At 45.7% G+C, this 26,877-nt stretch overlaps 1 protein-coding gene across 2 annotated transcripts in view; it reads left to right on the forward strand.

Annotated features, from left to right (window-relative positions):
• The window catches only part of PRDM16 (PR/SET domain 16), a 608,720-nt gene extending 582,107 nt beyond the window's left edge, over positions 1-26,613 (forward strand). Inside the window, exons 12-17 of one of the 2 annotated variants that reach the window (XM_060259378.1) lie at positions 702-779; positions 10,672-10,841; positions 14,213-14,387; positions 17,712-17,942; positions 20,336-20,510; positions 26,397-26,613. In XM_060259378.1, coding sequence (XP_060115361.1) covers positions 702-779; positions 10,672-10,841; positions 14,213-14,387; positions 17,712-17,942; positions 20,336-20,510; positions 26,397-26,531 — 964 coding nt within the window. In that variant the 3' untranslated portion in view covers positions 26,532-26,613. The remainder of the gene's footprint in view (positions 1-701; positions 780-10,671; positions 10,842-14,212; positions 14,388-17,711; positions 17,943-20,335; positions 20,511-26,396) is intronic. The other variant, XM_060259379.1, reaches the window with a different exon arrangement.
• The last annotated feature ends 264 nt before the right edge of the window (positions 26,614-26,877 follow it).

A 26,877-nucleotide genomic window follows, 5' to 3' on the forward strand; every position in this document is an offset into this window, starting at 1 on the left:
ATACAGAAAAGTGGTCCCCATATAGCTAGAGTAGCAGCCAGGGCTTTTTTTTTGTAGATGGGACTCCTTTGCATATTAGGCCACACCCCTCTGATATAGCCAATCCTCTTGGAGCTTACAGTAGGCCCTGTACTAAGAGCCCTGTAAGATCTTGGAGGATTGGCTACATTGGGGGTGGGGGGTGGGGGCTGGCCTAATACACAAAGGAATTCCTGCTACAAAAAATGCCCTGGTAGTAGCTGAAGCAGCCATTCATATAGTACGTTTCAAGTCAGAGGCATTCAAAAATCCCCCTTTCAGACTTTTCTTCTATTGGCAATGTCACATTACGGAATTTCATCTTTCTTGCTGTAGCAAACACACCTTATCGGTTTTGACATCTCTATCGGAGAGTGAGTAGGTGCAGCCAAAGTTTCTTTATCGGTTCTGCTGATCAGTTGAGGCAGGTATCCTAATAACTACAGGATGGTCAGGTTTTGTCAAGTAAGGAGGATGTTCAGCTTTCTGTTCAGCACAGTGTGAAAATAATATAATAGTAACATCAACAGCAACTAGTGAATAAAGATGTTTGCCAAAATAGGATTTCCTTCACCCTCTTGTCACATCAGTAAGCAGCCTCTGGATCAGAGCTGGGGGACTTTGAAAATACTGTATGAAGTTCACTATTTCTCTCTCTTTCTCTCTCTCTCTTTGTCTACTAGGTACTGTGGTAAGATCTTCCCACGTTCAGCGAATCTGACCAGACATCTCCGGACACACACAGGAGAACAACCTTACAGGTAAGTAAGAGCATAGCTTGTAAGCATCGGGAACAACAGCAAAACACTGCAGAGGCAAATCCTTTTGTTTTCCAAGGGAAATAATTGACAGGAAAGATCCTGGCCAGAAAGATTCTATGCCCTTGCCAGGCATAGACATAATACAACTAGCGAAGGCAGAGAGGCAGGTAGACTTAGCATACTTGATTATGACTTGGAAGACCTGGATTCAGATACATGCTATGCCATGTATTTGAGTGACCGTTGACTGTTTGTTCTTCCAAAGCCTGAATTATATTACAGGGCTGTTGTAGGGAAGGGGGAAACATATGCTATGCTGAGCTTCTGGGAAGGGGAGGGGAGGGAGGAAGGAAGGAAGGAAGGAAGGAAGGAAGGAAGGAAGGAAGGAAGGAAGGAAGGAAGGAAGGAAGGAAGGAAGGAAGGAAGGAAGGAAGGAAGGAAGGAAGGAAGGAAGGAAGGAAGGAAGGAAGGAAGGAGGGAAGGAGGAAGGAAGGAAAGGAAGGAAGGAAAGGAAGGAAGGAAGGAAGGAAGGAAGGAAGGAAGGAAGGAAGGAAGGAAGGAAGGAAGGAAGGAAGGAAGGAAGGAAGGAAGGAAGGAAGGAAGGAAGGAAGGAAGGGAGGGAATGCTTTATTTGGTCAAAGAGAAAGGACAACCAGAACCACTGCTTCCACCTCTGGTGGCAGCCTGTATGCCAAGGGAAGGAAGAGAAGTGGGTAAGCACAATGCCATTGGCAGTGCCCCCACTCAGAAAGAGGAGGGACAGGCTATATCGCAGCCATTGTACAGTGGTCAGCCCACTTCCTCTCCATGACCAGGAATGCTGCTTTCCAAATCACAGGGAAGGAGCACATATCTGGGCGCGTCCCCCATGTGTTGGTGCCATGGTCACAAGACAGTGAATATGCAGAGGTGTGAGAAGGGGCCAGCATGCTTGTGCCTACTCTGTCTCTATGCACATTCAGTTGGTATACAAAGGGTGTCATGTGCAGGGGGCTACTGATTTTCCAGAGACAGGGACCAGAGAGGGCAGACTGCCCCTGGGAAATAGGGACAGAGGAAACACGTGGCTTTCTCAGCTGTTGTTCTTTTGCTTTGAATGAAGGGAACCCAGCAGTGTTCAGGTCCAAAGCACATGCCACATTGTTCACAACTTGTTCAGCTCGATTTTCTTCCAAAAAAGGAGACTTTTATAGTTAACCTAAGTTTTAGCAAAATAAAGATGTATTTGGTCTGGTCCTTTCCCAGAAAAAAGCTCCATGCATGTTTTTAGGCATCGAAGACCGACTTCTGGTAAATCTCGCTTTGTAACAGCACTCTGGAGAGTTCGCACAGTGTTTTGAAAAGACGTTGGTTGATAATTGATTTTCTAATGCTCCCTTTCACAGCTCTGGTTTCTAAATTTAGCTACAAAAATACCGTTGTGTGGAAAGAGTTTTGGCTTGGTCCGAGTAGGAAGAAGTTCATCACGGAATCCCAGTTCTTATATCTGTGTGTGTGTTTTTTTTTCTTCATTCTTCTTTTGGTTGCTTAAAAAGTTCCTTTGTTCATTAATTTAGTTGGAGAGATGAAACAAATGCATTCATATGCATGGGGACCATAGGCAGAAGACTGAGCCGAGAAGTACCTTAAAAAACAAGAAGATTTCCAGGATATAAGAGGAGGAGGAGTTGGTTGTATACCCTGCCCTTCACTACCCAAAGAAGTCTCAGAGTAACTTACAATCACCTTCCTTTCCTCTTCCCACAACAGACACCCTGTAAGGCAGGTGGGGCTGAGAGAGCTCTGAGAGAACTGTGACTGACACAAGGTCACCCAGCAGCTGCATGTGGAGAAGTGGGAAATCAAACCCAGTTCTCCAGATTAGAGTCCTCTGCTCTTAACCACTACACCAAACTGGCTCCCTTCTTTCTGGAAAGCTCCCTTCTGTCTTGAAATCTTATGTCATGGGAAACTTGTTGGTCTTTTATCATGGAAAACTTGGTGCTACTGGAATCGAATTTTGCTCCCCAGAGCAAGAGTTTGAATCAACCATGAAGACTTTGCTCCACTTCCTGTTCAGTTTGTTAATTTTTATAGTTCCTGATCTGTGTGCGGGGTGGGGGGGGGGGTGGAATTCTCAGGGAGCAAACAGGTAGCGTTGATGGATACTTAACATGGCCATGCAATGGAATCAGCACATGTATTCATTTATTTAAGAAATGCTTTCTTTTTAAGAAAGAAAAAGGGAAAAGAAATTTACCCCGGTTTTCCATTTTCTCACTCATGACTGATTGGACAGAAAGTGAGTTTATCAGGGGTGATTCATTGTCAAAATCCCTATAGCTTCTTGGTGTGAGGGTCAAAAGAACCAAAGCATTGGACGTTCTTCAACTGGGTCTATTCAACATTTCAAAAGAGCAATATTTAAGTGCAGGTGACCCTCTTTCAGATTGGGGACACATGGGGGGAGGGGCTAACCCCTTCATCCTGCATGATTTTGCTTACCCAGATGCCCACCCCTCACCACCTACTCTTGTAGTAGTTTTGGAAGGGGAAAAAGGCAAAAGACAGGCACACCTTCCCTACCTCCATGAATAGAAGGAGTGCTTTCAATAGGCAAAACCCTGCAGGATTCGGACCTCCTCTCCCCTTTTCACATGGTGCTGATCAGGCCTCAGATTCAGCAGGAGCTCACAGGAGCACAGCTCCTGAACCTTTCTGATGGTTCCCCCTCTTCCTCCCCACTTACCTACCTTGTCCATTGAATAGTAGGTGCAGCTGCATAACAATCCCTGGATTAGGAGAGCGGGCAACCAGCCAGCCACCAGGGGCTTTGCCACACTCCCAGCAGCCTTTCTCCACTTCTTATGTGATTTTGGGTGGCAGGTGGCTAGCTGGTTTTTTGACTGGGTGAGGGGGGCAGCCCAGGAGAGCCCCAGGCGAGTGAGGTCTGCTTGAACTTCTACCCATACCAAGCAGGCCTTGCTCGCCAGGGGCTCTCCTTTCTTGGATCCTTTCTTGCTTTTGGATGGGGGGGTGGCATATGCTAATGAGTTATGCTAATTAGCTCAACCACCTATTTTTCTACAAAACAACCCCTGGTGCTGATCTGAATTGTGGCTGAGCAAATCTGAGAAAGGCAATGGAAGATCTTTGTTCCGTCTGATCCTGCCCTCCAACCTTGCCCAGCCCTGACTAAGGTTGCCAGCTCCAAGATGGGAAATTCCTGAAGGTTTGGGGGGTGCAGCCTAGGGAGTTTGGGGAGTAGAAGGGCTTCAGCAGGTCATGACATATTGTCCACCTTCCAAAGCAGCCATTTTCTCCAGGGGGACTCATCCCCATCACCTGGAGATCAGCTGAAATCTCAGGAGATCTCAAGCCTCCACCTTGAGGTTGGTGACCCTAACTCTGACAGATTCCTTGTTCAGTTGTTAATTGCAGGCTAGGATAGAAGTGAAGCCCCTGAGATGTTTCACCAAAAGAGAGCCAGTTTGGTGTAGTGGTTAAGCGTGTGTACTCTTATCTGGGAGAACCGGGTTTGATTCCCCACTCCTCCACTTGCACCAGCTGGAATGGCCTTGGGTCAACCATAGCTTTTACAGGAGTTGTCCTTGAAAGGGCAGCTGCTGTAAGAGCTCTCTCAGCCCCACCCACCTCACAGGGTGTCTGTTGTGGCGGGGGGGGAGGTAAAGGAGATTGTGACCGCTCTGAGATTCAGAGTATAGGGCAGGATATAAATCCAATATCATAATCATAACCTTCTTCTTCTTCTTCTGGAGCCAACTCCAAAATCCACTTCAAATGTTGCATGAAGCGACTAACTCCAACTCGCTTGTAGCTGTCTCATTCTCTTCAGTCCACTGAACTGAAAGGCAGATATTTCTTCATATTTTCTCTCCTCCTTCCAAAGATTAAAACCAGCACAGATCCAAGGGGTGACCCCTCTGAGACCACATGAAATGCAGTAACCTTTTGCCTCCTCCCTCCTGCTCTCAGCCATTAGGTGCAGCTCCGCCAACATCTCCCTCTGGTTTTGATTTTTTTTTTTTAACAAGCTTGTTATCTGGCCTCCGTATCCTAACCTTGATCCTCATCACTCACAGTCCCAGCCAAGGCTGTCAAAGGGAACTTTTCAAAGACTTCCTGGACATCTAAATAAATGAACAGATAGGCCGCCAAGTTTTGCTCGCTTTGCGCAAGACACTTTGAAGTTCCTGAGGGATGGTAAGAAGGAGCAGGGGAGATGCCCCGAAGACACGGAGGGTCGAATCCCGGCAGATTTTCCACTCCATCTTGTCCATTCCCTTTCTCGCTGCAGCCCCCACCCCCCGCATCCTTCTTACAAAGTTTTTGCAGGGAAGGTCCCAGGATTCCCAACATAGTCATTAAAATGGACCTCTTCCTTCCAGGTCATCCCCACTTCTCTACTGGCAGCCAGCCTTGGGTCAGTCCCCATTCTCTCACGGCTGTTCTCTCAAGAGCAGTTCTCTCAGTCCCACCTACCTCATGGGGTGTCTGTTGCGGGGAGAGGAAGGGAAAGCAGATTGTAAGCTGCTCTGAGTGAAGGGTGGGGTATAAATCCAATCTCCTCCTCCCCCTCCTCTTCTTCTCACCAGCAGAAAGGCTGGCTAAATCCAACCCGATGCCCATAACAATGGCAGGCATGGATAGGGATGAGTACATTTGTGTTTCTCCCCCTGCCCCCCACCACCTCCTTTCCCTTTGTTTGTAAAAATGGTCATCACAAATGGTTTTGGTTCCAGTTTCGTTGCTGAAACTGGGCATTCTCTGGTTCTTGTAAAACTGAAGGGAGGCCCAGTAGCCCTTTAAAGACTAACAAAAACTTTATTCCAGCATTAAGTTTCATGAGTCAAAGCTCACTTCATCTCGTATACATTTATTAGGTGTTGATGTGTAGAACAGAAAAGCAGCTTGCAGTGTAGTTTCTCGGGTAGAATGCTGAACTATGACCTGAGTTCAAATTCTTCTTTCTCATGAAGCTCACTGGTTGATCTTGGGCCACTCTTTCCCAGCCTGATCTGTTTCACAGGATTGTTGGGAGAATATGATAGAGGAGGGGAGGACTGCATGCTGCCCTGGGCTCTGTGGGCCAAGGCAACAGATTGATCCAGTTCAGCATCCTGTTTCACTGAGTGGCCAACCACAAATAGGGACACAGAGGCCAACACCATCTCCTCATGCTGCCGCTTCCCAGCAGTGGCATTCAGAGGGTTATCCCTTCCAAACATGGAAGCCCCTTTTAGTTCCCTAGCCTTTGATGGAGCCATTTTCTGTAATATTGTCTAATCTCCTTTTAATGTGAACGTAAGACATACAGTGTAGGTCAGGGGTGTCAAACATGCGGCCCGGGGGCCAGATCGGCCCAACAGACGGCTCCTATCAGGCCCCTGAGCAACTGGCTCTTGTCTGTTTCTTTCTCCCTCTCTCTTGCTTCCTTCTGCATCTCAGGATGCTTTGCAAGACTTGCTCAATCACACAGCAGAGCTACAGAGGAAAGCCTCGATTTTTCCCATTCATTGAGGCTCCTCCCCCTCCTAGTCCCGTGGAAAGGGAGGAAAATAGCCAGAGTTTCCTTTGCTCAGTTCCCTGGATCCCATGGGAGAAATACAAAGAAATACCATTAAGATCAACAAGTGCTAATGTTTTAAGCATGTTTTAAGGTTTTTTAAAAATCTTTAGTTGTGTTTGTCTGTGTCCTTTAAAAAAAAGTTTATATCTCTGCTACCTAATCTTAAATAAGTACACACATGGCCTGGCCCGACATGGCCCAGCCTGGCCCAACAAGGTCTCATTTATGCCAGATCCGGCCCTCATAACAAATGAGTTTGACACCCCTGGTAAGTCATCCCTATATTTGGTATACATGTAATTACTATATTGAGTTCTCAGCGCACAAATACTGTCCAAAACTGCAAGCATTTTTCATATAGAATTTTGACACAAAGGGAACAAAAGGTCCTGAAAATTAAGATTTTGTTGGTTTGATTCGCTCAAGGCAGGAGTAACCTGAGACACAGGGGATACCTGAAACAAACAGCAAACTTGTTGAATTTGGTAGCATCTTTAGCTGAGGTCAAGGATCTAGAAGTATTGGAAACAGGAGGGGTAAAATGTCCAGGAATTCAGCAGAGGACACAATTCAATTATGCTTGTAGGAAGCCCCCTTTTCAGCTTCTTGCATTGCTGTGTTGTTGGGTTTTTTTAAAAAAGGATTTCAGGTAGCAGGATGAGAAAGTGTTGGGAATTTTGCATTCCATGTTTGGAAGGCAGAGTGCAAGACAAGAGCCACACCATGCTTAAATTTATAACGATATGCTTCACTGAGGGAAAAAATTAGGGAAGGGTACTTTGGATGAAAAACAAATTAAAGAATATCCTGGCTGCTTGCTACATCCTAGGGGGAGGTATTTGCGAGTTTCCTGCATTGTGTAGGGGGTTGGACTAGATGACCCTGGAGGTCCCTTCCAATTCTATGATTCTATGATTCTATCAGTTCCATGGCTAAAGAGGTAACAGCGACTTCTCTGTCCTTGTTGCTGAAGACAAAGAACCATAAACTTGTGAATATGTGCATACAGTAAGATGCTGAGAATTGCTGCCATAGTGCTAGGCTAGTTGACTTTGTGGTGTAAATAAGACAAAGGCACCCTTTGGGGACTACCCCACAGGTGAGTGGAGGAGCCCAGGTTCAGTGTCTAGAATCTTCAGCATTAAAAAAAACCTCAGGTGCACAGCTGAGATCTTGGAGAGCTGGCAATGCTAAGCTAGATACTAAACCTGACAACAGAGTGGCTTAGAGTGTGGGACTAAGATTCTGGAGGGCCAGGTTCAAATACTTACTCTGCTGTGGAAACTCACGGGGAACCCTTAGACCAGTCACTCTTAGCCTAACCTACCTCAGAGTAGGGTTGCCAAGTCCAATTCAAGAAATATCGGGGGGGGGGGGTGAAGCCAGGACACTTTGGGGGTGGAGCCTGGAGACATTGGGGTGGAGCCAGGAGCAAGGTTCTGATGAGCATAATTGAACTCCAAAGGGAGTTCTGGCCATCACATTTAAAGGGACTGCACACCTTTCAAATGCCTTCCTTCCACTGGAAATAATGGATGGGGACACCTTTTGGGGGGGCTCATAGAATTGGACCCCCTGGTCCAATCTTTTTGAAACTTTGAGAGGCACTGGATGCTATGCTGAAAATTTGGTGCCTCTGGCTCAAAAAAACAGCTCCCCCAGAGCCCCAGATACCCAAGGATCAATTATCCATTATACCCTATGGGAATCAGTCATCATAGGGAATAATGGAGTGCCCAGCAGACATTCCACCCCCCCCTCACTTTCTGATGACTCTGAAGCGGGGGGAGGGCCTCCAAACCGGGAAATCCCCTGCTCCCAACTGGGGATTGGCAACCCTACCTCAGAGGGCTGTTGGAAATGGAAGCAGGAGCAAATAATGTGTGCCATCCTGAGCTCTTTAGTGGTGAAAAAGGTGCAAAATTATCCATGAAATGCCATTTCATACATCCATACTGTTATTAGGAGTTAGTTGTGTCCCAGGGGGAAAGCACATGCTATGCCTAAGACCACTTTGGACTCCAGAGAAGCAAGCTAGAAATGGTTGCAGGGAATGAACGAACAGATGTTGGGGATAAGAGATGAGATCTGAGTGTCTGAAATGGAGAGCCAGTTTGGTGTAGTGGTTAAGTGCACAGACTCTTATCTGGGAGAACTGGGTTTGATTCCCCACTCCTCCACTTGCACCTGCTAGCATGGCCTTGGGTCAGCCATAGCTCTGGCAGAGGTTGTCCTTGAAAGGGCAGCTGCTGTGAGAGCCCTCTCCAGCCCCACCCACCTCACAGAGTGTTTGTTGTGGGGGAGGAAGGTAAAGGAGATTGTGAGCCGCTCTGAGACTCTTCGGAGTGGAGGGCGGGATATAAATCCAATATCTTCTTCTTCTTCAACTGGTTGGGGTGAGGCGGACATGTGCTCCTTCTCTGTTTCAGATCTCGTGTTTTCATAGTGGTTCCACACATCTTAGCTGGATTTTCCCAACTCCCACAAATCTCTGAAACGCTTCGCTACCAGGGCTGACCTCTCATCTTATTGCTGGCCTCCGGTGGGAGGGTTAGGGTTAAGGAACACAAAGCGTGCGGGATCAGAGAGACAGAAAGAGAGGCAAAGAGCCTCCAAGCAACATACTTCTAAGTTAATCTTGACGTCTCGATTCCAGGCTCATTTTTCAAAACGGTGACAAAAATCATGAGGTGAACACGGGGTCCCAATAACATTTGCGGAGAGTGTTTCATAAATGTATCTCCGCCACATCCAAAAATAATAGGGAAGATATTTTTAGAGGCCGAGTCACAGCCGCAGCTGTAGCACATCTGGAAAATATGTGTTCTCAGCGCGATGTACGATTGTGACACTTGCCATTCCCCTGATTAGTTTATTTTTAAGAAAACAAACTGGTACGCCTGCCGATAGAAGGAGGGCTACAAAGGGGATAAAACCTTGTGAACGAGATTTCTTGGTCCTGGCAAACGGGCTAGGGAATCTGTTGAAGCTGATTGGTAAACTAATCTCTGCTATTCCCTGCGCTGGACTGAACATACCCCCCAAACCCCCTCAATCTCATATAAGCAGAGATTTATGGCGCATTCATCTTGATTCAACATGCACCCAACGGCTCTGAAAGCCTTGCTGTTCAATGCCCCTATGCTGCCCTCTTCAGCAAATTGAAAGAATGCACCTTTGGGTCATTTTCCAGGCACTGTTGGAATTTTTATGGATCGCATATCGTTGTCGTTATTATTAATGCAACTAACATGACTGGGTCTGCTCCAGATTCTGCTGGGGTGGTCAGTAGCAGCCGCAGTCACTGCTGGTGCTGGTGGAGACAGTGAGAAAGATTCCCTGGCCAGACAGGGAAACTAGATAAAAATGTAGTTATATACAGTATATGCAAACTAGATATATACAAACTAGATAGAAATGTAGTTATACAGTATTCATCGCCTGCCTTTCTTACTGAGACTTGACGCAGATGAAACAATGCAATCAAATGGCACGGAGAGATATGAATAATAGGTCTAAGATTACAAAAATTAGCAACAATACAAAAAAAAAAGGCATCAGAAGTGATATGTGGGAAGCAGCGTGCTGGATGGACGAACCATTGGTCTGATTCAGTAGGGCTCTTTCTGATTTCCAGAGGACCAGGTAAATACAGAGAAAACAGGCCAAATTGGTACTTATTAGCCTTGATAGTGATATGGAACCTCCACGTCTGGTGACGGTATATCTCTGAATCCCAGGTGCTAGAGAGCAACAGCAGAAGAGGGCTGATAATTTCGCACCTGGCTTGTGCACTTCCCTAAACGATCCTGTTGTCCATTTCAGGAAACTGGATGTTAACATGCATGAAGCTGCCTTATTGAATCAGACTGTTGGTCTATCAAGGTCACTGTTGACTACTCGTACTGACAGATGGTCTCCAGGGTCTTGGGTGGAGGTCTTAGTCTTTCACATCCCCTGCTAACTGCCTGTTTATAACTGGAGATGCCAGGGATTGAGAACCTGGAACCTTCTGCGTGCCAAGTAGAGGCTTTTCCACTGAGCCATAGCTCCTCCCCTAATGCTGATTTAGGAAGGGACCAACAGACCTAGTCCAGATATTCTCCTCCACATGTACCCATCCTGGCTGCACAAGATCATGGTCTTTCCAAATCCTCTTTTCATTGCCGTGACCTACATGTCAGTAAAATAAGGTATACTTACCAAAGCTGAGCCCTGTGAAATCTGACTAGACATCATTCTTTCTGTGAAATCAACAAGGATCTGGGCATGTTTGAAGTTTGAGAGGTTTATGTTGACCCTGCCTTCTGTCTTTTTCTCCAGGTGTAAATACTGCGACAGGTCATTCAGCATTTCATCGAACCTCCAACGCCACGTCCGAAACATACACAACAAGGAGAAGCCATTCAAATGCCACTTGTGTAATCGATGCTTCGGCCAGCAGACCAACCTTGACCGGCATCTGAAGAAGCACGAACACGAAAATGTTCCAGGTGCGCAGGAAGGCTGTAGGCTGCACCAAACCGATCTTTTAAAAATATATACTGCTTGCATTGTGTGGCTCTTGAGATTTATCCCTTGTGATAAAGTGCTTTGAGGTCATAAAGCAGCCGATATAAATAGCAATAGAAACAGAAATAACAAGAAGCTTCTACAAATCTAGAAGGGAGAATTCCAGCAAGACAAACTAATGACAATTTCTTCAAAGGCACATTCAAAATAACAAAATAGGACTGTGAGCATTGGATGAGGCACAGCAGGCTGGAGGCTGTTTCTCCATTTCACCCTTTGTTTAAAGAAAGCTCCAAGCCCAGAACACAGTTAGGGCCGGCTCGATCACTAATAATAATAATATAATAATTTTTATTTATATCCCGCCCTCCCCACCTCGGCAGGCTCAGGGCGGCTAACAACATTTTATAAAAACATACAGTAGTTAAAAGCCTTTAGATTTAACAATATAAAACAGTAAACACTAACTTAACAACATTAAAACCAGTCCAATGAGTACAGTTATTCAGCGGTATAGATCTTCAACCTGCATTGGAGGATCCTTAATTACCGATCTTCTTAGCAGTCCAGGTGTGCAAGCTTAAAAAGGGCGGTCTTGCAGGCCCTGCGGAACTGATCAAGGTTCCGCAGGGCCCACACCTCCTTGGGGAGTCGGTTCCATAGGGTAGGGGCCGCGATTGAGAATGCCCGTGCCCTAGTATTCTGGTATTTAATCTCCTTTGACCCAGGGATGGTCATTAGATTTTTCCCAACTGACCTCAGTGCTCTCTGGGGTTCATATGGGGAAAGACGGTCCCTCAGGTAGGCAGGTCCTCGGCCATATAAGGCTTTAAAGGTAATGACCAACACTTTGTACTGGACCCGGTATATGATTGGCAGCCAGTGCAGTTCACGTAGCCCTGGCCGTATATGTTCCCATTTTGGGAGTCCCAACAACAGCCTGGCCGCCGCGTTCTGCACTAGCTGCAGTCTCCGAGTCCGGCACAGAGGTAGCCCCAAGTAGAGGGCATTACAGTAGTCTAATCTTGAGGTGACCGTTGCGTGGATCACTGTTGCGAGGTCCCTAGGCAAACTAGGTGATTGCCTAGAGTGCTGCCTTTTGGGGTCACCAAAGTGGGCGCTTCCAATGTGACTCAGTGATGTTATCAGTGCCGGGGGGGGGGGGAGGTGGGCAGAAGTTCGCCTTGCCTAGGGTGCCAGACAGTCTAAGGCCAGCCCTGGACACAGTTCAGATTCCTCTTTCTTTAGCAACATGCCTGCAGACAGAAAGGGAAATAGGCTCGGCCAGCGGGAACCACTTTACTTTCCTCACTCTCACTGCACATCTTTGTATCCTCTCTTGTAATTTAAATTTGTATTAGACAGATTGGCTTTTGACTTATTTGTGTACAGATTTTAGACCCTTTTAGAATGTTCTTTTGTCTTGACTCATGTTGGCATGTTTTATCTGTTTGTATGCATATGTGTATACATCTATTTTTCCCTTCTCTCTTTTACTTCTCCTTTAATGCCAATAAAAGTAACTGAACTGTATCCTCTCTTGAACACCCACACCCAGTCTGCTCCTGAGAGTAACAGCTCTTAAAGACTGGGTCAAGGCCTGGGTCTTGGACAGGAGACCACCAGGGAAAATTGGGGTCACTATGCAGAGGAAGTAGGGTTGCCAGCTCCAGGTTAGGAAATACCTGCAGATTTGAGGGTGGAGGGAGGGTGAGGTTTAGGGAGGGACGGGAACTCTGTAGGATATAATGCCATTCAGTCCTCTTTCCAAAGCAGCTGTTTTCTCCAAGAGAAGTGGAATAAATGTTTTATTTAACTAAATAATAAATAAAGAAGTGATCCCAGTAGTCTGGAGATCAGTTGTCATTCCAGGAGATCTCCAGCCCTCTCATGGAGGTTGGCAACCCTTAGAGGAAAGCATTGGCAAACCACCTCTGCTCATCTCTTGCCTGGAATGCCCTGTGGATGGGATTGCCATGAGACAGTTGTTATTTGATGGCACATTCTTCTCCTTAGTAAATAGAGACTGCTGGGATTTATGGAATTCCCAGTGCCATCCTGAGCAGACTTATACCCTTCTAAGCTGATGGACTTCAGGGATGTAACTCTACTAAAGACAGTGTTGTTGGCCTTTCTTCCCATCACCATTCTGAACTATGTCTTCTGTGTCCTTTCTCCCATTTTAGCCTGAAGTTCCCTGCTCTTTTTTTTGCTCCTGTTGCTCAAACTGAATACTTTATTTCCATCACAAAACAAACCATGAATTGTTTCTGATATCATCCATCCAATGTCTCTCTCTCAATCAATCAATCAATCAATCAATCAATCATCTAGGGCTTTTTTCGTAGCAGGAACTCCTTTACATATTAGACCACACACCCCTGAATTAGCCAATCCTCCTGGAGCTTACAGTAGACCCTGTACTAAGAGCCCTGTAAGCTCTTGGAGGATTAGCTACATCAGGGGAAGTGTGGCCTAATATGTAGAGGAGTTCCTGCTACAAAAAAAGCTCTGAATCTATCTCTCTATCTATCTATCTATTTATCTATCTATCTATCTATCCATCCATCCATCCATCAGCTGTCCATCAAGCCATCATTTATCCATCCATCTATCTATCCATCTATCTAGTTTACACTGCTCAAGGAACATAAATCAGTCTTCCTTCCTTCCTTCAACACCCAGCAGTCTTGGATACTTGGAAAGAACCAGTCTTACAAATACCACCCTTTATTTTCATCCTCACACAGAAGCCACGGCTGCTAGAAATTCAGCCACAACCAAAGTAATACCCGAATTACATGTGTATCATAGGTGAAGTTGACATACATATTATGTATGGATACATTTTTGTAATAGAACTGTATGCAGTCTATAAAGCTAACCGTGCAAACCTGAAACAAGAAGTATGCTGAAACAAGAAATATACTGATAGGTAGGCAGGTAGGCAGGAAGACAGACAGAAAGATCTCTCCCTGCTTCTTCATAGCAAGGGACTCTTGAGACCAATTTCTCACTAGGCTTCTTCCGGGTAGAGAGCCCTTTTGCTCCCAGCGCTTCTCTCGGTTTTTCACACAAGCTGCCCCAGAACTGTGAGTTGGAGCACCACTTTTCCGCTGCAACCAAGATCCTCTTACAAGTTGTTTCTGCTTGCTGTGGGAGAGCAGTGCGCCAACTCCTGGCTCCACAGCAGTTTGTGCAAAAACGAAGAGAAGCAGAGGGGCAAAAGGGCTCTCCGCCTGGGACAAGCTCTAGTGCAAAATCGATCTTAGTGTCTGACCAACACTCCTGTTCATCTTCGGTTGGCTGTGGAACTCCTAACGCTTCCTTTCCTCCCATTTCTTTCCTGCAGTGAGCCAACACTCCGGGGTCATCACGAACCACCTTGGGACCAACGCTTCCTCTCCGACCTCAGAATCAGACAACCATGCACTTTTAGACGAGAAAGAGGACTCGTATTTCTCGGAGATCAGAAACTTTATTGCAAATAGCGAGATGAACCAATCGTCGGCTCTCGCAGATAAAAGGTACACAAGTGAGAACTGGGAGCCGGTGTGTTGCCATGGATAGAACCTCAGGCTCCGGAGGCTCCGGTTCAAATCTCCATTAACCCACCTGGTGACCTTGGGCCAGTCACTCTCCCTTAGTCTGACCTACCTCACAAGATTGTTGTGATGATAGAGTGGAGGAGAGGGGAAAGATGTGTGCCATGCTGAGCCGCGTGGAGGAAGAACAGGATAAAAGGCACTAAATAAATAACTGGCTCATGGACATGCTGTGAACTTCAGGGACAAGTGAAGATTTGAACCCTGCTCTCCACAGGCCTAGTAGATGTAGTGATGGCCACAGGAGTAAACAGCTTTAAAAGGGGATTAGAGAGATTCTCAGAGGATGTCTACCAATGGACACTAGCCATGGTGACCAGTGTTCCCTCTAAACTGAGTTAGTGTGAGTTAGCTCACAGTTTTTTAGCCTCTGGCTCATTCATTTTTGTCTTAGCTCAGAAAAAAAATGCCTCCAGAGCAAAATAGTGTATGCATTAGCTCGCAACTTTAATGCCAGTAGCTCACAAAGCGGAATTTTTTCTCAAAAGACTCCATAGCTTAGAGGGGAGCATTGATGGTGACTAAGGGGAACTTCCACATTTAGAGGCAATAAGCCTTTTGAATCCCAGGTGGCAACATCAGGGGAAGGCCTCAGCCTCTCCGCCCTGTTGCAGGATGCTGGATTAGATGGACCATTGGTATGACCCAGCAGGGCTCTTCTTATGTTCTTATGTTTATTTTAAAAATTCTAATTGAATATTGCAGCTTAACTGCTTTTGAGCATTGGACAGAAAACTTTAGAGTTATTTACAGTGCAGGTAAAATTAAGTTATTGTAGAGTGGAATCCTAAGCAGAGTCCCACCATTGGCTAATCACGCTCTTTTGTCCATCTTGAACCTCCTGCCCAACAGTTTAATTCAATGCTCTTGAGTTCTAGTATTTTATGTCCGTGAACAGCTCCAAGCACACACACACACACAAATCCAGAAATGGTGTCCAGTACAAACCCCCTTTTTTCCTGTTTGAGTCATCCTTTGGGAAATCAGGAAACTTTTGATACAAAACAAAGGTGTGTTCTTTAGCTAACTGGTATAACTCATTCTGGGGATTAATAAAATTTGAAGCCCATGGTTTCCATTTAAAAAAAACAACCAACAACCGCACAAAACCTACAAGCAGCCCTTTCTAACATGTTTTAACCATGTGATAAGATGCAGGGCTCACAGAAACTGTATGAGTTTCCTACCCTTAATTTAAAAAAACCTCCTCTGTTTGATTGAGAGATATTTAATCTGCCAATGAACCATGAAAAAAAAAACAAACAAGGACCTTTTTATACTGTACATACATGGCATACAAATGTACGGTGCCAGCTATAATTATGACTCTTCCATTTTGATGTTTCCAAATGATGATGATGGGCATTTATTATTCTTATTATTTTATTAATTCCATGTGCTGAGTGGCACTTAAACAAGAAACAAATCAAGGTATTTCTGGTTATCTTTGTGCCAGAGGGAGGAAGACTTCTTTTCAGCCTGAAATAACATTGTTCCTAGACATCCAGTGTGGCATGGTGGTTAGATCCAGGAGATCCAGGTTTGAATTCTCACTCTGTCTCAGAAACTTGCTGGGTGACCTGGGGCCAGTCATGCCCACTCAGTCTAGCCTACCTCATGGGGTGATTGTGATGATAAAATGGAGGAGGGGAGAATGACAGATGCCACCCAGAGCTTCTTGGAGAAAGCTGGGATTTTAAGAATGCACTAAATAATATTAACAATTCTGGAGTACTTCTTGCTAAGACGTGAGCCGAATCATCTTTGGCTGGCTGGCATGGGGTCATAGGCAAACAGAAAGAATGACAGTATTATCAGACATGTCAGGACCAGTGTTCCCATTAAGCTGAGTTAGCGTGAGCTAGCTCATAGTTTTTTAGCCCCTGGCTCACACAGTTTTGTCTTAGCTCAGGAAAAATGGCCCCAGAGCAAACTAATTCATGCAGTAGCTCACAACTTTAATGCCAGTAACTCACACAGAATTTTTGCTCACAAGGCTTAGAGGGAGTACTGGTCAGAACTGGAGCTCAAGGGTGCATTTCATGTTGTGAAGGAGGAACATCAAATGGCATGACTTTGCACGTGGGTCCCAAAAAGTATAGAAGTGGGTCCCACTTTGAAAAGTTTGGAGAACCACAGTTGCAATGCACGGAAATTCCTATAATTCTGGGGTTTGATGTGCATGAAATGTTAGTTTCAGAAACACATAAACTCGGTAGGATTTATTTATTTGTTTTACTCAATTTATGGCCCTCCCTCCCTGCCATAGGGTGGGAGGAAACACCAGCTTTTTCTGCCCCCGGTTGGCAAGGCATGGGGTGACCACGAATCATCCATCCGGCGCGGCTATTGCATCAACCCCAGAAATGCCATTTCTTCTCTAGCAAACTCTCTCTCAAGCTGCGGTGGCAGGTGGGGCCACAGAACACTCACTTTGGGTCTTCCATCAATAATGAAAAAAACCACCTTCCTTAATTGACAGCGCAATCCTAAAAGCAGAGGTGGTGGTGAAAAGTTCCATCAGGCGACAGCCGACTTATGGTATCTGTGTTGGTCTGAAGCAGTAGAACCAGGGCGGGTTTTTTTAGCAGGAATGATGTTCTGGCTGGTTTGGTGTCAGGGGGCAAGGCCTAATATGTAAACGAGTTCCTGCTGTTTTTTTCTACAAAAAAAGCCCTGAGTGGAACAAAGTTAGAGTCCAGTAGGGCCTTTTAAGACCAACAACATTTTATTATTTATGGCGACTCTATAAGGTTTTCCAGGCAAGAGAAGTTCAGAGGTGGTTTGCCCTTCCCTGCCACTGCATTTCAACTCTGGACTTCCTTAGTGGTCTTCCATCCAAATCCTAACCAAGGCTGACTATGCTTAGCTTTTGAGACTTGACTAACCTGGGCCATCCAAGTCAGGGCTAAAGAGAGTTACGCTCTACTAAATCCATTGACTTCAGTGGTCTTTGAGGTTGGCTAGACTGAGAAAGACAGTGCAGTTGACCCAAAGCTACTCAATTAGGCTAAATGGGGGGTTGAACCAAACTCCCCCCAGTCCTAGGACAACCACTACCCCACATTCTGTTGTCATGGCTACTGCAAGAGTAAGTCCGCAGGTATTTTATTCAGTTTCACTGCCCATCCCATGGCTTGCTTGTTTATAACTCAAAGTCAGAAAGGCAGATGTGACTTTTTAATGTTAGCTCAGCGCTTCCATTTATAATCCCATCCATTGATCCTTCGTGGTCGCATCTCGCAGGCCTGAAATCCAGAACACTGACAGCAGCTCCCAGTGCCACGGCCTCACGAACGACAAAACGGAAGACGTGGATGAGGAAGAGGAAGAACTGGAAGAGGAAGACGACGACAGCCTGACGGGGAAGTCGCAAGACGAGACGGCGTCTCCGACAACGGAGCCCCAAGGAGGGTTTGAGGATGAGGAAGATGAAGAGGCCGCATCCCTTACCATGAGTTTTGACCGCACCCGAAGGTAGGTTTGACTGCTGCCATAGGGTGGGAGGAAGCACCAGCTTTTTCTGCCCCTGGTTGGCAAGGCATGGGGTGACCACGAATCATCCATCCGGCGCGGCTATTGCATCAACCCCAGAAATGCCATTTCTTCTCTAGAAAACTCTCTCTCAAGCTGTGGGGGCAGGTGGGGCCGCAGAACACTCACACCTCACACTGTCCTACTCAGGCAGCGGGAAAACTTTAGATGTCTTTTCACATATATGGTACACCCAAGATAGTGTGTGTGGTCATTGGTGGCTTGCACATACATGTACTGGAGCATCTGAGGCCTGCCTCCATCTCGTTTGGCTTGGATAGTAACCAATTGGTTGCCCTCTTTGTCTTTGGTAAGTAATGCAAACTAAGGAGAGCTATGGAGAGGACACTGTCCAAGTCAAAAGGCTTGCAGAGTAAAGAGCATCTCATAGTCTAGATGACTAGTGCCTAGAAACCTGAGCATTTGTTTTCATTTCCTGATGTCGATCAGATCTTCCCTGCCACCCCTAGAAGACAGGAGTGGCGGGGTGTCTTAATCTCTTCCAAAGTGAGCCCCATGGTACAGAAGGGCTTTTGGCTCCATCTCGCACTCTGGAGATTTTGCGTGAGCTCTGGAGGCAAGGAAAAAAATGGATAGATTCAAACCCAGTGGGCAGATCCAGATTTAGTTTGGATCTGCCCTGTTGCCTCTAAGAAACTTCCAGCTCACCAGTACAACAGAGCACAGGAAGAGGGTACCCCAGACAACCCCCTCCCCTAGTTTGTTTTAGCAGATGCTGGGGCACGTGTTAAATTTGACCTGGGGAAGCTGCCTCAGCAGGGATCTCCCAAACCTGAGTTCTCCAGCCATCCACTTTTTAAGGGTATCACACAGGGGTCAGCATGATCCCACACCAGATTCATGAAATGATCACAGGGGTGGAATTCTAGCAGGATCTCCTTTGTATATTAGGCCACATACCCCTGATATAGTCAATCCTCCAAGAGGTTACAGTAGGCCCTGTACTGAGCCCTCTAAGCTCAAGGAAGACTGGCTACCTCAGGGGTGTGTGGCCTGATATGCAGAGGAGCTCCTGCTAGAATTCCACTCTGATGACATCTTTGAGGCCTGTGCTGAATATTTGGTCTCTAATATTCGGTCTGTGCTGAATATTCGGTCTTTAATATTCTTAAAACTAGACCTTGTGATACAGCCAAACAACTTATTTGATAAAACAACAACACACTTATCACCTTGCCAAGCATTTTTTGGTATTCCGATTCTGTTCAGTGCCCTTTTGTTCCCTTGGCTGCTGCTGCTGCTGCTACTTGGCACCATTTTCTTTTGGCCTCAATGTCCCTGACCTCATTTGCCCACTCTACTGTTTAATCCAATTGGCTATGACAGCATTTGTGATTTTGATCCCCTGTGTCATCAACACATTGACTAATCACAAAATCAGACCATTCACCAAAGTTGACAAGATTATATTGCAGTGAGGGCAAATGAGAACGGGGGCAGTGAGGGCAAAGAAGAAAATGGCATAGAGAAAGAACAGAATTTGCACTGCAGGGTGTCGCAAATATTTACCAAAAATGGTAGGCTTTTTTTTTTTACAGGAAAATTAACATAAAATGAGGTAAGTACTTCTGGTTCAGCCCACAATGTGATATGACAGTAGATGTGATAACGTCATACAAGCAGGGTGGAGAATTCTCCACAGACACATTTTGTTGTTATCCCTCAGTCACATTTTTATCCTGCCCTTCCTCCAAAGAGGTTGGGGTGATAGATAGGTTTCTCATCTCATGTTATCTTCACAACAATCCTGTGAGGATGGCTAGGATGAAGCACAAGGATTGCTTAAAGTTGCCCGGTGAACTTGTCAGCTGCAGAGGGATTGCCTTCCCAGGTGTGCATCCAACACTCTAATCATGACACCATCCCAGCTATTATTAATGCCATTCATTGTTGCAACCAGAGTAGTATGATTAAGGTCACCTTGATGTTACACCATAATCACATGATTAGTCAGCTGATAATCACTTGGGAAAATATCCAGGGAGAGTCCTTTCAAGTGACCATCTTTGAGCAGCAGCCCCTCAAAGCAAATGCCAGCAAGGCTGAACATCCACCGTAACACTTGTGATCTGAACTCACGCAACCACACTTTCCATGCTTCGTCCTGTTCCTCGTGTTATGTGTAAAGTTCCTTGTCTGCCTGTTGATCGTCTGTGTGTCTTCCCCTTTCTTGCGTTCTGCATGTGGCTTCTGGCAGCGTTATGGTATGTGCATGTCTGCTTTGAGTTTGGCGACACTCACCTTGGCCATATTTGTGAACCGTCGGATGCGCTAACAGGTCAATCCCTTCCCTCCCCTCCTGGTCATTGGTACAGGTGTATTGAGGAGGACGAAGCCAGCTTGTTAGATTTGGAGCAGATGCCGCATTTTGGGAAGGGGCTGGATCTACGCAAAGCATCCGAGGAATCTTTTGAAGTTAAAGATGTGTATAATCCCACCTTAGACTCTGAGGCAATTAAACAGACTCTGTACAGGCAGGCTAAAAATCAGGTAGGTGTACCTTGGGACTTTTCTTTAGCTGCTCTCCGGCAGTTCTGCGGGATTAGCCAACTTGCTTTCTGTCCACATAAAACTAGGATTCTCAAGATCAGAGTTCAGAGTGGAGATCTAACAGCCCAGTGGTGTTTGGGGATTAGGCAGCATGTTCCTATCCAGTTTTATAAATTGGAGTTTGCCCTTTCTGCGTTCATAAGAGAGGGGCTGTGCTTGGATGACTCAATAAACGGTGGTTTTATACATCTCTGCTTGATCAATCCCTGGTTAGCTCTGATGTTACAGATGTCACAATAAACAGAGGTTTATAAACCATGGTTTGATCCAACCCTGGTGAGTTCTGGTGGCCAAAACAAACTGGGGCTTGTTGGGCACTGCCAAACTAAGTTTACAAACTATGGTTTGCTGTTGGTTTCTTAACCGCAGTTCATACAGTTTCATGTGGTTTGTTGTAACATCCTAATGCACAAATTGCAAATTCATTTAAGTATTGCCCCCTCTTACAACCACCTGTCCATAGAGATAGTATAAGGAGCATGCCTTCCTTCCTGTGAGACTGGTGAGTGACAAGACACGGAAATAGTAGGGTTTGCACACTATCTGGGGTAGGATCCACATGTAATTGAATACTTTCTTGGTGTTCCTGGCCAGATAGGAAAATTTGGGAGGCGATTTAAAAATATCCAACAACATGCGGATCCAACCTGGAATTCATTACGTACCTCCGCTAAACGAACCAGAAATTTGATACACAAACCATGGTTGAATCTGAATGCAGTCCTGATAGAAAAGGAACAGAGAGGATACCCACATTTCCATTATATGTTGGTTTTACATCTGCTTAACTACCATGGGTTCCTCTAAATAACCCTGGGAATTTTAGTCTGGCAAGGATTCTGAGATTTCTCTGTGGAAGATCTGTCATCTTCTAAGCCACTAAAAGCCCAGTATTTTCTGGGAAGAAGTCCCTATTCAGATTTGTTAAAGTCTGCAGTATAGATATGCCCTGAGGGAGAGAGAGCATCTGCCAAAATTACAGATGCACCTATCTAGAAGAGAAGTTGGTTTTCAACTTCTTTTGCTGTTCAGGAGAGAGCTCATTTTCTGTTTCCACGCATGTCTCAGTCTTTGTTGTCTTCTTACTAATACGCTGAAATCGTACTAATTATTTATGGGCATTGTGTTATCTGTTGCTTTTCCTGTAGAGCTGGGCTTGTCTGGATAAAAGAATTTTGTATGACAAATACACACACATATGTGCCATTGTGAGACCATTATATATTGGTGCAGGCAGCAAAACAGGGAGATGGATGGGAGAGAAAAATATTTTCCATCTAAATATCAGGGATCTTCTGATGTTCACTTGGGAGACCTCTGCACGCCAGCTGTGATGGATTGCACTTTTAAAAGGTTATAAGTGCTTTGTAAAGAGATAGGACTGTGATGGGTTAATTCTTCACAGAGCCAGAGAACCTTGAGTGAGAGGCTGTTCCAAGAGATCTGACTGATTAACATCAGCTGAGCAGACTTCTGAAACAAATACTGATGAGACAGTCAGTCTGATTTCAGCCTTGACTGAGTTGAGTCTGATTTCAGTCTTAGCTGAGAGTAGTTTTAAACAGAAAGAGAACTGGGGGAAAGTTGGCAAGGAAGTTTGGGAAGTAGGCGAAGACTCCCATATGGGCCGAGGAAAGGGGATAGATTAAAGAGAGAAGAAAATTCCCTACTCAGTCAAACAGTCGAGTGTAGAGATCCCGCTCTGGTGTGATTAGAAACTACCTTTGGAACCCTTAAGAGTCAATTAAAAACTCAAGATGAGTATTGGTATTTCAAGAGAAGGCACTTGGGTACTGGAAACACTATACCAGCCTTCTGGAAACCAAAAGACTCAGGTCGTTTTCGCACTCACCTTAATCAGCAGCGACGACCCTTTTCACCGCGCAGAATCTGCGCGGATTTCGCACTAATTGCCGTGGAGCACCCAGAAGAGCCGGAAAGTCCCGGCGCTTTTGCGGCGCAAACGGAAACTGGTTTTTGGTGGTTTCCGTTTGCGCCGCAAAAGCGCCGGGACTTTCTGGCTCTTCTGGGTGCTCCGCGGCAATTAGTGCGAAATCCGCGCAGATCCTGCGCGGTGAAGAGGGTCGTCGCTGCTGATTAAGGTGAGTGCGAAAACGACCTCAGAGAATACTCAAAGAAAGTGTACTGGAGCATTTGAGGAAAACACTGGAACAAAAGCCTTTCAACATAAAGATTTAAGTCATTGTGAATAGCTTAAGAAACTCTCATTAGCCTGAAACATAAGAATTAAAGCCTGTGCGCATATTAGTTTTACCTCAGAAATTTCAACTCCTGGTTTCACCTGACCTTTCCCCTCTATGTTAAATTTTTTTTGTTATTTTTGAATTTCAAAATACCTCAAATGCCATTTAAGTGGTTTAAGTTAAAGGGGGTTCCCATTCCTTCCCTCTGGTCCCTGGGCTGAGTCAGCAATCAAAATATCGTAGGGTGACAGAGTGGGACAGCCAGAGTTATTTAGCAAAGAAGAAAGCACCATTACTAGTGTGGCTCAGTCACTAAAGGGAAACCAAAACAGAGGAGAAATCTTGCCTCTGAGGAATGGAAGAGGACAGGGTCGTCATACCATCATAGAAATTTAACAGATTCTTCACTCTTCGCGGCTGGGAAATCTTCCCATCAGATTGCATCAGGTTGTATGGTCTATATTTGGCTTGCATTTTAGGGGTGGGGACATTTTGCTTACAAATAACATTCTTTTGCATAAGCCCTGTGCAGAAGGATTTTGATTAATCATTTGCCAAAGGTCCAAAGCTCAGTTCTTAGCATCTCTACCCAAAGAATCTCCAGCAGCCAGTGCTGCCGATCAGAGCAGATAACACTGAGCTAAAGTAGGTAGGCTATTACTCTAAGACAGCTTCATATGTTCATGTACTAATAGTCAAGGTCAGTGATTCCCAGCAGTGATTTCCATGGTGCCCACCAACAGGTTTCTCGGCATCCATTCACTTCTTTCCCAAAGCAAATAGACTGTCTTCCATCTCACTGAAGCAAGAGGTGTCTCAGAAGACCCCAGGAGGATCACCTTTGTGTTTAAACAGGGCACACCCTCCACCTTTATCACAGATCTCCCTCTGTCATAGGAGGATGTTTGTTGTGCGAACTCCCAACATTTTGTGATTGGCCTCAATATCCTACAGCAGCCATTGTGTGATTGGCCACAGCCTTTATTGGCAGACATTTTGGAAGGGAACCCAATCCCCACTCTTGAAATTCTAAAAAGTGCTTACAGGCTGAGTATCCCTGCTCTAGGTCTACAGCACTGACCAGATCTAAATATCTCCAGAGACTTTAAGAGAACAGGGTGCCAACTCCAGGTTTGGGGGAACTTATGCAACATGATAGCCAATTATGGGAGTACACTTCAAAAAAATTAATTTGGGGGAGGGGAATTGTATTTATTTATTTATTTATTTATAGAGCCAGTTTGGTGTAGTGCTTAAGTGTGTGGAATCTTATCTGGGAGAACCAGGTTCGATTCTCCACTCCTCCACTTGCAGCTGCTGGAATGGCCTTGGGTCAGCCATAGCTCTCATTAGGAGTTGTCCTTGAAAGGGCAGCTTCCGTGAGAGCTCTCTCAGCCCCACCTCCCTCACAGGGTGTCTCTTGTGGGGGAGGAAGGCAAAGGAGATTGTAAGCCACTCTGAGACTCGGAGATTCAGATGAAGGGCGGAGTATAAATCCAATATCATCATCTTCTTTAAAAAAGGGGGGGGCATAATTCTCAGTGTGCTGAAATTTCAGACAATTTGATATGGTTTTGGAAATTTGGGTTACAGTTTTTGGTCTGGGAATTTCAGCAACTGAAAACATGAGATTAAAAGGAAATTTTTTGGTTCCATTTCCCCTACCCCTTCCCCCCCCCCCCGCCACAAGGTGGTAGGAGAAAGGAGGGAGGAAGAGAGGGAGGAAGCACATCCTGGGAAAAAGCGGTTTAGCAGCATATCTGCCCTTTAAATTTTAAAATGCTATTATTTTCTATGGAGAAAGAAATCTAAAAACAATTGTGTCAGGAATACAATTAGACAAAATTTACAAAAATCTATATATTATATTGTGCAAAAACATCCAAATTTCGTTCCAAAACCATAAATCACATAGAGAGCATAAAGTCCCAAACAGAAACACTGTTCCCAAGGATGACTCCGGCAAATTCTTCCAAAAAGTCTATAAGGAGTAATACTACTCAGAAGTCCAAACAGAGTCCTTCCACTGATGTCGGCTTCCGAAGGAGAAATCTGGCCTTCAAACAATCACCGGCTTAAATCGCGTTCCGCTGCACATGCAGCTTCTTCACAAGCCAACTGACAAGGTCCTCAGACCGGCCTCTCTCAAACGCCCATATTAGAATTTTCAATTAACATCAAGGTCTACCCACATAGAAAACAATGGCTGTGCAAAATGTAAAGGACACATACACCGCCTAACAGCTGTTTGCCAGGGGCATTAATTCTCTCTCCTCCTCTATTCCTGTGCCTCCTGAAACACTCCTGAAATTCCAGGAGATATATTATTGTTACTCCTGGAATTTTAGGGACATTTTTAGTTGTTTCCGATGTTCCCGAGCTGACCCCAAACAGCTAGTTTCTAGTTTTATTTGGCTTGGGAATATGTGAAACTCCAGGAGCCCCTACCACTAAGTATGTGCACATAATAAACATTCAGGTACCCTCTTTCATTGTTCTTCATGCTCAGTCAGCACTGGTCAGAAATAAAGAGCTGTGATTCATTTCCCCACTACCACGCAACAGAAAAGCAAAGGCAGGGAGATGTGATTGTTTCCTGATGCCTCTCACAGCAGGAAATGAGAGGTCTCTGCAACATCTTAGCACTGCAGATGGCAGTGAGAAAAGATGAGCAATGCACCTTTGGTTGATGGTGCTCAGGGTTGCCTGGTCCCCCCGGCCCTGGTAGGAGATGGGGGACAGGGCTGCCAGATCCTGGTTAGGAAACTCCTGGAGATTTGGGGATGGAGCCTGAGGAGGACAGAGACCTAAATGGGGGGCAATGCAGCTGCAGAGTTTGCCCTCCAAAGCATCCATCTTCTCCAAGGTGACTGCAGTCTAGAGATGAGCTGTAATTCCAGGGGTTTCCCAGAACCCACCCAAAGTCTGGCACCCCTGTGGGAAATCTGATGGACTCTGATGCTTGCACACTGCACAATATCCCCTGGTCTCTCACAGCTACTGGATATTGAGAGCCAGTTTGGTGTAGTGGCTAAGTGCACAGATTCTTATCTGGGAGAACCGGGTTTGATTCCCCACCCTCCACTTGCAGCTGCTGGAATGGCCTTGGGTCAGCCACAGCTATCGCAGGAGTTGTCCTTGAAAGGGCAGCTGCTGTGAGAGCCCTCTCCAGCCCCACCCACCTCACAGGGTGTCTCTTGGGAGGGGAGGTAAAGGAGATTGTGACCGCTCTGAGATTCAGAGTATAGGGCGGGGTATAAATCCAATATAATCTTCTTCTATTGAAGATATTTGGGATTTCCCATTCATGAAGGTGACAATAACTTTCCCGCAGTGGTCACATCTCTTCCTCCTACTGTCTGCCCTAAGAAGCAACTGCACAACTCACTGGTAGTGGGCTCCAAGAGCAAGGGCTGAAAGGTGACATTTAGATGCCAGAATGAGAAAACCCGTCTGATCCTGACCTGGGACACAGGCTCCCAAAAAATTCTCTTGCACACTTAATGGGATGAAACCCCATCTTGCAAGCCCTTCGGTTGCAAGTCATTTATTTATTTGCTGATAGGGATCTGGCATGCTCATGCCCTTTCTCCTATGATGTGTCTTCTTCTTTCTCCCATAGGCTTATGCAATGATGTTGTCCCTTTCCGAGAACACTCCCCTCCATCCCTCGTCCCAGAACTCTCTGGATGCTTGGTTGAACATGGCAGGAGCAGCTTCCGAGTCGGGAGGCTTCAACTCCGTCGGTCACCTCTGAGAGGTTCGTGGAGGCACCTGGCCACAATCCCAGTGAGGAGACTGATGTATCCCCCCGGAAGGCCTCTCGGACATTCTAGAAAGTGGGGAACTCACCAAAAGGCCTCCCGGGCTTTCTCATGGGGAGAGGAAACCCATCACTGACGAGTTGCTTCCCGTTTCTGATTTTGCCGAAACCGCCAACCTCAGCTGCCCTGGGATCCTGCCATCTCCGAAGCGTAGCACATACCATGAGTGAATTACTTCCTGCATGGGAAATTACAGGTGCACTTGTCGTTAGAAAATCAAATACTGTCCCTTTCTCCCGTTAGAGACCGTATTGCTGAGCCAGCAAAAACCTACTTGTA

Source organism: Heteronotia binoei, chromosome 18, assembly GCF_032191835.1.
Source record: "Heteronotia binoei isolate CCM8104 ecotype False Entrance Well chromosome 18, APGP_CSIRO_Hbin_v1, whole genome shotgun sequence".
Lineage (NCBI taxonomy): Eukaryota > Metazoa > Chordata > Lepidosauria > Squamata > Gekkonidae > Heteronotia > Heteronotia binoei.